The sequence below is a fragment of the Neolamprologus multifasciatus genome, chromosome 5 (genome assembly GCF_963576455.1).
Source record: "Neolamprologus multifasciatus chromosome 5, fNeoMul1.2, whole genome shotgun sequence".
NCBI classification, from domain to species: domain Eukaryota; kingdom Metazoa; phylum Chordata; class Actinopteri; order Cichliformes; family Cichlidae; genus Neolamprologus; species Neolamprologus multifasciatus.
The window spans coordinates 17,228,310-17,241,160 of NC_140443.1; the positions used below are offsets into that span (position 1 = coordinate 17,228,310).

Below are 12,851 nucleotides of genomic sequence, written 5' to 3' on the forward strand. Positions count from 1 at the left end.
TTATATGGATACACTGTAATAACATGGGAATGGTTGGTGATATTAAAGTCCTGCTTGTGGCACATTAGTATATGTGAGGGGGCAAACTCCTCAAGATGGGTGGTGACCATGGTGGCCATTTAGAAGTCGGCCATCTTGGATACAACTTTTGTGTTTTCAATAAGAAGAGGGCCATGTGACACATCAAACTTATCACAGATGGGTCAACTTGTAGGATGTCTTGCTTTGAAATCTGCTGCAATGACCCGGTTACTGCGTTCACCAGATATCAACACAATTTCGATCCACTCTTCACGTGTTAACCTCTTCGACATGTCAATGGCTGTGAACAAAGAGAAACTTGTAAAGAACTCATGAAAGAATAAAGTTACGTTGAAACCAAGCACGCCATTGTTTTTCTTGTGACATTACCAATAAGTATGATGTGTCACATGACCCTCTTCCTATGGAAAAAAAAAAAGTTGTATCCAAGATGGCCGACTTCTAAATGGTCACCACCCATGTTGAGGAGTTTGCCCCCTCCCATATACTAATGTGCCACAAACAAGACTTTAATATCACCAACCATTCCCATTTTATTACGGTGTATCTATATAAATAGCCCACCCTGTAGATTAGACTTTGACAGAAAATATCTGCAGGAACCTGCATGGTTCTGTTCTTCAGAGCAATGAAACTAAGATAAACGTGTACCAGAATGATGAGAAAAGAAATAGATGGAGGAGGGAAACGGCTCATCTGAAGCCAGAGATCTGTCAAACATGATCGACATAGCGTTGTGGCATCGGCATGCATGGCTGCAGGGAACCAGGCTACTAGCGTTTATTTGATGATGATGATGATGTATAGCAGCAGTCACAACATTACATCTGAAGTCTACAGATTCAGGCTAATGCCGAGTGCTTTGCAGTGCTAATGAATAATGACCCAAAGCATACTGCTAAAGAAAAGTAAAGAAGTTGGGCATATTCTTGAATGGCCAAGTCAGATCACAATCCAGCAGTGTAGGTTTTTTCAATAAATGCAAAACTGGAGGCAGAGAGACTCACAAACAAGCAGCACCTTCATCAGAACATCATTAACTGCAAAGGATTTTCATTCATGTAATAAAAACAATTAAAATTCTGCTAGTTTGTTCAATTAATTCTGAACATTTTGAGAAAATGGGGGACTATTTATAAAAATACAATTAAAAAAAGACTATAATTCCTGAACAATTAATGCTTTACTTTTGTCAAATACCTTGAATTAAAGCTGGAAGCCTGTGCTTCACATACTGATTCTTTGATTTAAAATCCACTGCGGTGGTGTGCATAGGACAAAATTAAAACAAACAAACAAAAAAAAAAAAATCTGTGTCACTATCCAAAAACTTAGGGACCAAACTATAGTTTATCTTCTGCTTTATCTTCTGACTTCTCTAGAGGAGACATGGAAACGATTTTTTCCCCTTTTACTACTGCTTCAGGTTTCTACTTCAACTATTTGCATAAAAATGTCTGTGTTGTTCTTTTAATGATGAACAATTCAGATAAAAAAAACAAAATACTGACATGATGTAGCAGCCAAAACTTAGGGAAACGTGCCAACACCAGAGGGCACTCTGCTACAACAACAAGCCTGGACGTCTCTGTGTTCAGTGCTTCAGCATGTAACAGGAGAGGCATGAGGGGGACTCAGGAAACAGGATGAAGGTGAATTAGGCTGTCTCCTCTCTGATTGAGCTAAACACCTTCGTACTGCTTCTTTTACGGTGCAGAGACTTGTGCTGACAAATACACTGACTCATGCAAGATTATACAAGAAGGTCAATTTCTCTGTGTGTCCGCTGTGGACTAAAGTTTGAGGAGTGCAGTGGAGAGTGTGTGAATGTGTGTGAAAGCGAGAGGGAGGATTTTTTTATTTTATATAAGTAGATGATGACATTTTAAGGGAAAAGTTGCTTCAAATTTCCTCATTTCTGAAGTTCTTACTATTCAGTGCTGGAACTGTGATCTGTGAGGAGGGAGGAAAGAACAACAGACTGTATTTTTATACAAGATTTGAGATAATTTTCTTCCTAATGGCGTAACATTTTATTACCTTAACAAGACACCCACAAGTGATTTATCTTCTCCCAGCTAGATGAGTAATCCTCTGCTTCACCTACACATAACTTTTTTTTCTTTTCTGTTCTTAATTTCTGAGACAGGATGAAGGCAAGATTTTTTCATTTCTTTAATGAGCCCTGGAGTGTGTTTATCAACCAAAAGGGGGATACAAAACTCTATCTAAAGTTCATCTGTTCCTTTATGAAGCTCCAAATGACAACAACAGATGGCTCATGGTACTGAAGAAAACCCCTACAATTAAACAACCCCCTATGAGCAAGCACTTGGTCATGGTGGGAAGGAAAAACTCCCTTTTAACAGGAAAATATCCCCAAAAGCAGGCTCAGGGAGGGACAGCCATCTGATCCAGCTCTATAAGGAAGGTTTTAAGCCTACTCTTAAAAGCAGAGAAGGTGTCTTATCTCTTGAATCCAAACTGGGAGCTGGATCCCGCCTTTTACTTTTAGAAATTCAAGGAATCAAAAGTAAGCGAGCAGTCTGAGAGCGAAGTGCTCTGTTAGAATAATAATGTACTATGAGGTCTTTAAGATATAATAGAGGCTAATTATTCACGACTTTGTATCAATTCAACATTGAGCCATCGAAGAGAAGCCAGTAATGGAGAATTGTGTCCAAAAATGCATAACTAATGGAAAATCACACCCCTATACGAGAGAAAAAGAAGTCCACACATGGGAGAAACAGGAAGCAGACAATGTTTGGCATTCTGGCTTGATAAATGACCTCAGTGTTCAATCAATTAACAAAATAGATGTCGGACTAATCCCTTCAGCAGTGAGATGGTGTAAAATCCGGTGGCACAGTCATGATCCTCAAGTCCCATTTAATCTAATACAGTGCATAATCCTTGAACATAAACTGCATAATAACATGGATGATGGATCTGTTCGTGCCACCAGCATTACGGCTGAAGCTCTTGTTCTTCAGCAGGAGGGGAAAAAAAATGATGACAAAAGTGAGCCTCTATTTCTGCTTTCCCCATCACTTAGAAGATTAAAAACCCTACACTCCCGCCTCAGGAGGGCCACATCAGACTGGAATCAGATACGCGTCTCTCAAAGGAGAGCTCAGTGACTTTTTAATGGACACTTTCCCCTCTGGGGAAAATGTCTATTACGGGTTGGACACCTTCTCCTCAGATAAAAATGTCTTTAATCACAGGAGCGAGCTGAGAAAAGTACGCAGAGTCAAAGCTGAGAATATGAAGCCTCTTGTCCTGAGGGTCTGCTCTGAATCAATGGCACTGCTTCAAACTGCACTGTTTGTTCATGAAACAACGCTCAATTGCTTTTGAGTGTGAAAGAAGAAAGAACTAAGGCACAAAGTCAGAAACACAAATAACATTTTTTTTTCTTCCTGGCGTTTTTAAACACAGAACGTGACTCAGACGTTAATCGTTTTTGTCGAGATTAAAAAAATTAAATAAAGGGGCCGCACGACAGTTTCTTCTTTGCCGTTTCACTGAGCTTCATTCAGATGCATCACAGATGGCAGACGCACAGGATGCATTGAAAACGGTGGCTCACCCACAGTGAGGGAACACTGAACTCCAGCAGACATCTTTTTTTATTCATCATGTCACACGCCCGAGCCTCAGTCTCAGCCAAAATAGGGAACAGTAATGAAAAAGAGTGCACAGCCTCCCACATCCCTGCTGGATACCTTAGCAGAGCTGCGAGTTTGGCACAGCCCAATAAAATGTGTGGCATGAAAACTCTCTCTGATCTGGAGCAGGTATTGACAAGCTCAGACATTTAAAGCAGGACTCATCTGCCTACCAGATGTTTCATTTTAGGGGTTTTGGTTTCAGCTGCCACATGGTGTTCATTATGATGATGGTTTAACAAAAATGTGACAGATCGTCACAGATGGAGGAATAGATGACCGCTACCCTTCAATGTCCAAAGGAAACAGCACAAATAAAAGGTGAAGTTAAACGCCAGGTGGTGCTGCACAAAAAGAGCACTAAGGCTGGGTTTGGGTGAAGACTAAATGTTTTGATTTTACACCCTGAGATAAAGCTGTGCTGTATTTTTCTAGAAAATGTGAGAAGGGGAAAAAAGGAAAGAAAAGAATAAATAATAAAGTTAAGAAGTAGATTTAAGATTGATGACCTCTCCTCCAAAATGAAAACTAGTCATGCGTGATGACATGCTGGCACTCAAAAGATAAATAGAGTCCATTTATGTATTACTTTTTTAGACTTACTGATCATTTAATGTGCTTTAAACTACAACATACATTCACCCACTCCTTCGCTTCTTAAGAAGTATTTACAGCAGCTTCTTAGAGCATCTTTTCCAAGGACACTATGTTTTGCGGACTGGAGAAGCCGGGGATCAATTCTCTGATCCACTGATTTCTTGAGCTGCAGTTGCTATGTAAGTTCTCTATTAAACACTCTGTTCTGTGGCACACTGACATGTGCAGATGAGCAGGATTCAGTTTTCCAAATTGGTATTATGAGAAAAATGAACCGGACTGCTCTGTGGAGTCGCTGCTGATGCACCATCAAAACAAAGTTAATAAGACAGTGGGATTTTTCACAGTCATTTATTGTACATTAAAACATTTCCCACAAACCTCCAGTGGCAAAAGCTCACTAGAATATATTCACACAATGATGGGTGCGCAAGGGGGCCCCTCATCAAAAGACACAATCATCATAATTATCATTAAAAGTGTCATAGATACTATCGTCATTTTAACCATTCGCATCACCGTCACCAGTAACATCACCTCACAATAATCTCCTTCTTAATATTTAATATAAAGTCTTAATGAAGCAGACAGCACAAGGGTCTGCAACAAACTGGGGTCAAGTTTTGTTTTAACTGGGGGGTTACTCCAAGGATGTTTTCCCTAATAACAGATCGAAGAGAGAAAAATAACCCACCGTGTTATCTGGGGGCATTTTTGTTGGGTATTTGAGGTGTGTCAGGTGTTACTCAGCCACATCAGATAACTGGTGAATAACTCGCAGGCCCCTGCAGATCTGTGCAAGCTAAGACAAGCGCACAGAATCATCTGCAGAGTCACAAAATTTGACCCTAGTTTGCGTCATACTGCACATACTGCAATCACATCCTACAAAAACAGGGGCACTGCCCCAATTTTTCTTTTACATGGACAAAACAAGAGGACACACATACATATGCAAATGTGTACAGAGGCAATGGAAGGTCAAACTGATCCTTTTTTTGTTCATTTGTAGATTTCCCGCAGAAGAAAAATCTATTAAGCTCTGCTTGATAGCAGGGTATTTTGCAATAAACATTTTGGCCGCTCCGTGGGTATGCCTGGATGGCCAGATGGGTGTTTATCAACCACAACCAAAGCTGGATTTAAAATTATAGCTGCAGCAGGCTGCACAAACACACCCGTGACCATCCCCTCCGAGCGCCTCACGCGTCTCTCAGTGTGCCGGAACTGGCCGAGGGACAAGAGCCTCTTAGAGCAGATTCTGCTCGACTTGTGTTTAACTAATGATAAACAAGAGCACTTGAGGCACGTGTCAAAAACACAAGTGAGCCTCTGAGGACTTCTCAGTGATTCTAATCACAGCGACGGCGGCGGCGGCAGCAGCAGCAGCTTTGGGAATGCAAGTGACAGGAAATATCATATTACTGCTCGCGTTCATCCATCCATCACCTTTTATTTGATAATTAAAAGTTCCTAAAATGTACAGTTTACACAAATGATAGGATTTAGAATAACAAAGCGAACAATTGGTCTCAGAACTGATCTATAATGGTCAGATTTTCACATCTGAGAATTTATGCATTTGTCTCTGCTCAGTTCAGTATGATTTACAAATGTTTTTGACATCAAGACAAATGATCAAACGTCAGGCGTTGTGTAACTTAAACATGATCCAGCATGATGAGATTTGTTGTTTTTTTTTAAACTACTGATACTTCTCACACACACACACACACACACACACACACACACACACACACACACACACACACACACACATTCATTTCCACCAATGAGCAGCATATGTCTGCACAACCTCATCACCTCAGCGGCCTATGTACTTCTATAATCATTCATTTAGGTGCTGGTGCACACAGAACTGGAGCTTTCCACACAATGATAAAACCTGTACAGACACATGGATGTAGAAGGAACTACCATGGTCTCAGAGACAAGTTTAAAAAAAAGTGCCAGCAGACTTGACGAGCAGATCGCTGTCCACCCAAAAGCCAAAATAGGCGCCAAGTGCTGTCAATCACATTCCACAGACAAAGCTAAGCCAACTGTACAGCGCAGAGAAGACAAGTGACCGGTATCCACTGTCCACTTGTTTGGAAAGGGAGAGGGAGGGAAAGAGAAAGAGAAAGGGACGTCAAGTCTGAAAAGCCTGAAGCTTGATACAGAGAGCAGAGCCCCCTGGGAGTGTGCAAGGCGGGCCTTAGACAGTTACTTTAAAACTGAGGATAACTTCTGCTGCCACAGACCTCAAAATAAGCCCAGGGGTCCCCACTGTCTCCATTTAATGCCATCTTTTTCATGAAAGATGCAGAATGAGGCTCAACAGCAGGTTGTACCTGTACAGTCACTTCAAGTCAAAAAGAGAAGAAGAAGAAGGAAAAAACAAAAATGAAGTTTTTAGTTTTAAGAGCAACATCGAGCACAATTCCAACACCGAACTGAAGGAAATAAGTATTTCAAACACCCTATTTAACATTTTGAAAGTGATTTCTTAAACATCTTTTGAAACACGTGAATTCATCAATAACAGATTCATCTGTCAGGACAACTGCGATCACAGAGGCGAGCAGCTCTTAAAGGCGTACAGTGTTGATTCGCAGTGGCTGCACATTCTTGCCATTAGCGTGACTCTGGCCAGGGCTGAAATAGGGGAAGACCTTGGGGGGGAATTTCTCTCGGTAGGTGTAGAGCCAAGACATGTCGTCTGCGTTGTAGAAGATGAGGAGGCCTTTGGGGTAGTCCAGGAACACCCCCACCTTCTCCAGCTTGCTCTTGACATTGAGACGGGTCCAGGGCTCAGTGCAGGCGCTGTACTGGTTCCCGTCGTGCATAACGATGCAGTAGAAGCCGCGGCTCGGCTGGATCTGGATGCTGCCTTTGCGACTGACTGTCTCACTGGCCACGCCGATCATCCACTGCGTCTTCTCTGACACCATCACCTCCCAGTAATGAACGCCAGACGAAAAGCCCTCTGCACCCAGAACGGACACCTCGACATCAAAGCGCCGAGGGGAGTCCTGCAGAGGCTGTGGATGGAGATTCCCGTAGGCCACGATGGTGCAGTCGTCTGAGAGAATCAGTCTTTGGTGGGCTGTGATGGGGTCGAGGGTCAAAGCTGCTGGCACTGAAGAAAGAAATGAACAAGAGCGTGCATTTAATTTAGTTTTAGATTTAACCCTGAAAAGAGACTGAACAATGAAAAATAAAACAAAAAGTAAAAAAAAAATAAAACAAACACATTAACATGTTATGACTCAGCTTAGCCAGACAGAAAAGCAAGGACAGCAGTGTTATTCTCAGCAAGTCCGTTTGCTCCATCATGCTGCCGCTGCGGGAACAGTTTTGTGCTGAGGCAGTGAGTGAAAACTCAAAGACTGCTGGTCACTTTGTAGGAGAGGTGGGGTCAGGGTGATGAAACAGAAAAGTTACCATTGATTTCATCATTTCAATCACAAACTGAAAGTTGGAACAAAAGTTTCACTTTATTCTCTGATTCTGATTTGCAGTACTTTGCAAAAAGTTTTGAAAAAGCTTAAAACTTCAGATCCTTCTTATCCATCAGGGAGGCTTCTGATCAGTCCCAAATTTATTCTGCTGCATGACAACAAGCTCAAACCTCCAGGCAGAGTTATGAAGAACCGTCTTCAGGATCTGTGGTTGCTGCTGTTTTTAAAGGCACAAGATGGTGACAGCAGATATTGTAATTAGGGGCATGATTTTGGAGGGTAACTGATACTGCAACAACGTGGCCATATGTTGTCCATGGTAACAATGACAACCAGCCAATCTGGGATAAATCACAATTTCTCTGTTTGCCTTTATTTGGCAAATTGAACCTCTAGTGTTTACATTATCATCATCATCATCATCATCATCATTATTATTATCATTATTATTGAGTTACTTATAAGTTAGTTTCTAAAAATGATTCGGGGGCTTAATTTTTGTGGACTCCTTCTGACATCTGAGTGAAAGCCCAGAGATACCAGTTTCATAAACTTTATCAATCCACACTCATCAAGCTGTGGAATTAAAATTTAATGAACCAGTTAGTTAGAGATGCAGCAGCTGTGAATGTGGCTGACAACCAAAATCATTTTGTTTGCTCAGATGTTAATCAATGTTAATTCAACAAAGCTGGTCATGCCGATGTTTGACCAATAATGTCCCACTAAAGAAAACTTTTGTGACCATGTGCAGTGACCCTGAGATCTCGCTGCCTTTGATATGAATGCTTAACAGACCACTTTCAAAGAGTTGCAATCAGTCTGCTAACAGTTTGTGACTGAATAGGGCCAAAACGTCAATTCTAAGTAATCATGTCACAGACAGGTTGCACTTATCAGTGTGGTTTTACTCAGATTGCTAACTTGTTGCCTCCAATCTATCTGGATTTATAAATTAGACGTCAATTAATTTCAAACCTTCATCAATCTGTCTGAGACTGCAGTGAGTCCAAGTTGGGGTGTGACTGTTTGTACAGGTCACATGATGGGAAGCAACCTGTCTCCAATTGCCTTATAACTGTAAGTCTTTAATGCAGCTACATTTGATTGGTCACCAAAGGAGGGCTGAATACCATCACCAAGTCTGAGAAACCATATTTTTCCTAGTGCTAGAAGCCATTATCACTAGGAGGCACTTTAGTGTGCCTGAACCACGAAACGTAACTTTCTTGTTGTAAATTGCTTTTTTTCAAAGCAGACTCTGGTAAAGGTCGGCTCTTTCAATAGCCGTACAGCAGACAAGAGAAACGGACAAATAAATCCTACAATGTCTGCACTCCAAGCTACTACTGAGTTAAAGTAAGAGGCATTGTGTTATCTTTTGGGAAAACCAAGCATTTAACCCAAACAACATTACAGTATGTATGTATAATTGCTGGCAGAATTGGAGAAGGTGACCAGAGCCCTGGCCTGTGGTAGAGGACGAGTAATGGGTTGTCATTATATGGCACACCCCACTGCAGCTCAACTCCTATTTCAGGAACATGACCCGTGTGCATGTGAGTGTGTGTACACTGTGATGTAGTCTTCATAATGTGTTTTTACATTCTTGTATACATCATATACTTCAAAAATGAAGTGCTCTCATGAGTCTGCACAGGATGTGACCATGTAAAGAGAAGAAGCAGTAATTAAAGGGATGGGAGGAGCAGCTTCAGCTCACAGCCCTGCTCGTCTGTAGGAGGTGGGTCTGCAAACGTTTAGTTATAAGGGAAGCACTTCAGGCCAAACAATAACATCTTGTTCTCTTTGCCCTCTTTTATATGAAGCAAATTCAGGAAAGAGAGGGAAGGGCAACTTTCCAGTTCTCCCGTATTTATATCAGCTGGGATAAATGGAGGTGAAATGTCTGGCAGCCTGCCAGCGGACAGGACAATAGCTTCTTCACACAATGACATCTGCAGTGTTTGTTACAATCGAGTCATTAAAATTTCATAAGCAGAGTGCCTCTGTGTGTCATATGAAGAAACATGAAGGCAGACACACATGAGGAGACTCCATTTCCCCGCTGCTGAACATGAGGAAAAAAAAAAATAGGAAAAGAGAAAGGAGGGGGGAAAAATGGCACAGGGTCTGGTAGTTATTTCTGCTAACCCATCAGTGACAACAAGGGATGATGGGAAGAATGTCTTTGTTGCATCTCTGGCATCTGCTGGTGATGGATTGTAACCAATTGTTCCATTTGGCAGGCAGTCAAGGGAGGCCAAGAAAGTGCCCGGCCTCCACTCAGCCAGCATCGGGCTGAAATGAGAGAATTGAGGGAGTAAAAAAAAAAAAAAAAAAAAATCCTCAGCACATTATTTTAAATAATCTCCTCTGAGTGAGTGATGGCTGTAGGGCAGAGATGGTAGAGCTCCTCTCAGGACTGCAAACACAGAAGGACATTACCAACCTGCAGGTTCGATTACAGACGAGAAAGAAGCTCAAAAGCTTCCCAGAAATATTAATGCTGGATCTTCCAACACTCTATATTTGTGAAGAAAATTAGATTATCAACCTATTCTAGGCTCCATCTTCTATGGAAGATGTGGTTACTTGTTTTCTTTCCAGGTTAGTTGAGATGATTAATTCCTTTCTAATATCCTTGGGTAAAATATAAACACAAAAGCTAGAAACAGGGTGAAAAGAGTAAGTATGGCTGTGTCCAAACACCACCAAAGCCAGAAGCCAGCTCTTTTAATTTCTCTGATTAACATGTAAAGTCTTGCCTGTTTAATATGGACAAATAAAGTATAATCGGCAATTTGTGGTTTTAAAGTCTTAGCACAAAGTCAAACAGGCCAAAAAAAGCTTTAAAACAGGAACAGACAGCCACACAGAAAGCAAAGTGCTGCTTTTAAACTGATTTAACAAACATGCAATGTAAATGAGAGCTTTAGAGGGGCTGCTAGATGGATTTTTTTCAGTTATGCACAAAGCAAGACAAGCTGTTTACTTCCACTGTATCTGAGAAGCTAAGCTAGCCACTGTCTAGACTCATTTAGTGGTAGGATGTGGGAGTGGCACTAAAAGCAAGCAACATTTTTCAAAAGTGAGTATTCACTCCTTTAACACCAGTATATTTACTAAATGACATGTCTGGGTACATCTACATATAAGGAAGGCTCATTTAAAACTTTGAGATCTTTTTACTTTACATACAATTTAAGATCATAGTTGAGATTGAAATGCACATCAAATGTCAAAATATACAAAAAAAACAAAATCCCACTCTTATTGTGTACAATCTCGTTATAATTCTAAGATACGCTGCATTGGCTCAGTTTTGAAACACCTTGGACACACAGCACAGTTTGCTTCAGGCTTTTAGTGCTTTTAGTGCAGGAGTAATAGGTATTCTTATGCCATTAATTGTTCAGCTTCTATCTTCCCATGTCCAGAGACTAACGAGCAGGTTGACTAGCAAAGCTCTTCTTCTTCACCATCTGGCCTAAACTGACCACCTCCTTTGGGTCAATCACACTAGATTAAAAATAGGATGCCAACATCCCTGTAACTAGGAAAATAATTTCTGGTTATCTGGTATTTGCATTCAGTGAATAACTGCAAGTATCTGCAGGGATGCAATTGCACAGATCGTCTTCACACAATGAAGACTTAAAAAGCACAGCTGAAAATTAGAGTTGTGATTTCTGTTGACAGACAATCATCATTATATAATATAATGTAATGTAATGTAATGTAATGTAATATAATATAATATACTAATGCCAACTTGGCCCAAATCAATAACAGACATTACATTTTTTGCTGCCTTGATACCAAAGTTGCTTTGAAGATGCAACTGTGAGTGGTTGCAGACTTGGTTCCCATCTTTCAAGCAACAATTTTTAAAGGCAATAGGTCAACCTTTTCCAAGTTCATTGCACACAGTTGCAGTCATTTTTGTCAGGTTGCATTTCCCTGGTGTAGATATAGCATAAGGTAGGATCGACAACTGTTAAGTTATTTAAAGTACCTTCAGCCTACTTAAATAATTTCTACACATTTTTACATATATAAACCTGAATGAGTTAGCGAAACAGTAAAATGTGTTCAAACAGTGAAAACAGTGGCATTTTGTTTCTGGAAATTCCCACATATTGACAATAAAAACAGACTCATTCAAACTGAAATTAAGACATAAGACTAAGGATTTGAAGGCACCCATCATACCTGGTGAAATGTCCTGGAAGAGTGATTTCCATATTGTATACTGTAAAGGACCCATGTACTTTGATGTCGGGAAGTCCTCATACGTTAGGTTGGTCTCATGAATCTTCCCCTTGATCCTGAGTCAGAAAGAGAGATCAATAACAGTCCAAATCCAATTTGCTGCTTTCCCCCCGCCCTTAATAACACTGCCTGTGGTGTTCAGACCACAACATTGATCCCTCAAGTAATAAATCTACTTTGTGTGTTTTAAATATGCCATTAAACAACTGACAAACTACTTCATGAATCTCAAGGCACAGGGATAAAAAAATAATAATAATCACAGTACACAGTCAATACAAACCTCTACACGAATCACTCAGAGCACATGAAGTTCAGAGATCAGGCAATCAATCGAGTGGGTTGGTTAACAGTGTGAAATCTTCATGGGACTTTCCTACGCTTTTGAGCTCTTCTGTTCAAATGCTATTTTTTTTAAGGCAACCTATGTCGATGTGCTAATTCTTCTTCCTCCTGTGTCAAAACAAGATTTTACATGTGTTTTCGACATCTAAGACCTTGAGTTTCTCTTTCTTTATCCCACAGAAATATTTCTGTGACTCATCTTGAAATTCAGAGCGCAAACTTTTTTCTTCTGTTATCTGATCACAAGTTGATTTGGGTCAAGTAGCTACTGTAAGCCATCTGACTGCATAAAAGAAATGACTGTAAGCTTGCAGAGAGATGGTACGGGTCACAGAAGTGCTGCTGGATCTGCATTTACAAGAACAGCATGTTTCAATTCATCTCTAGATCAATGGAGATGGGGGCTTTTTTTAAAACCATGACCACATCTTATATTTTAAGAACACTTTTGCAC

The 12,851-nt window shown here is 40.7% G+C and overlaps 1 protein-coding gene across 5 annotated transcripts in view; it reads right to left on the reverse strand.

The window, feature by feature from the left end:
- Positions 1-4,648: 4,648 nt before the first annotated feature.
- The window catches only part of trim62.1 (tripartite motif containing 62, tandem duplicate 1), a 35,528-nt gene continuing 27,325 nt past the window's right edge, over positions 4,649-12,851 (reverse strand). For 2 of the 5 annotated variants that reach the window (XM_085159637.1, XM_085159638.1), the window contains exons 5-6: positions 11,993-12,108; positions 4,649-7,455 (exon numbers count right to left, since the gene is read on the reverse strand). In XM_085159637.1, the coding sequence (XP_085015763.1) occupies positions 6,905-7,455; positions 11,993-12,108 (667 nt within the window). In that variant the 3' untranslated portion in view covers positions 4,649-6,904. The remainder of the gene's footprint in view (positions 7,456-11,992; positions 12,109-12,851) is intronic. The other 3 variants (XR_014874110.1, XR_014874109.1, XR_014874108.1) reach the window with 3 other exon arrangements.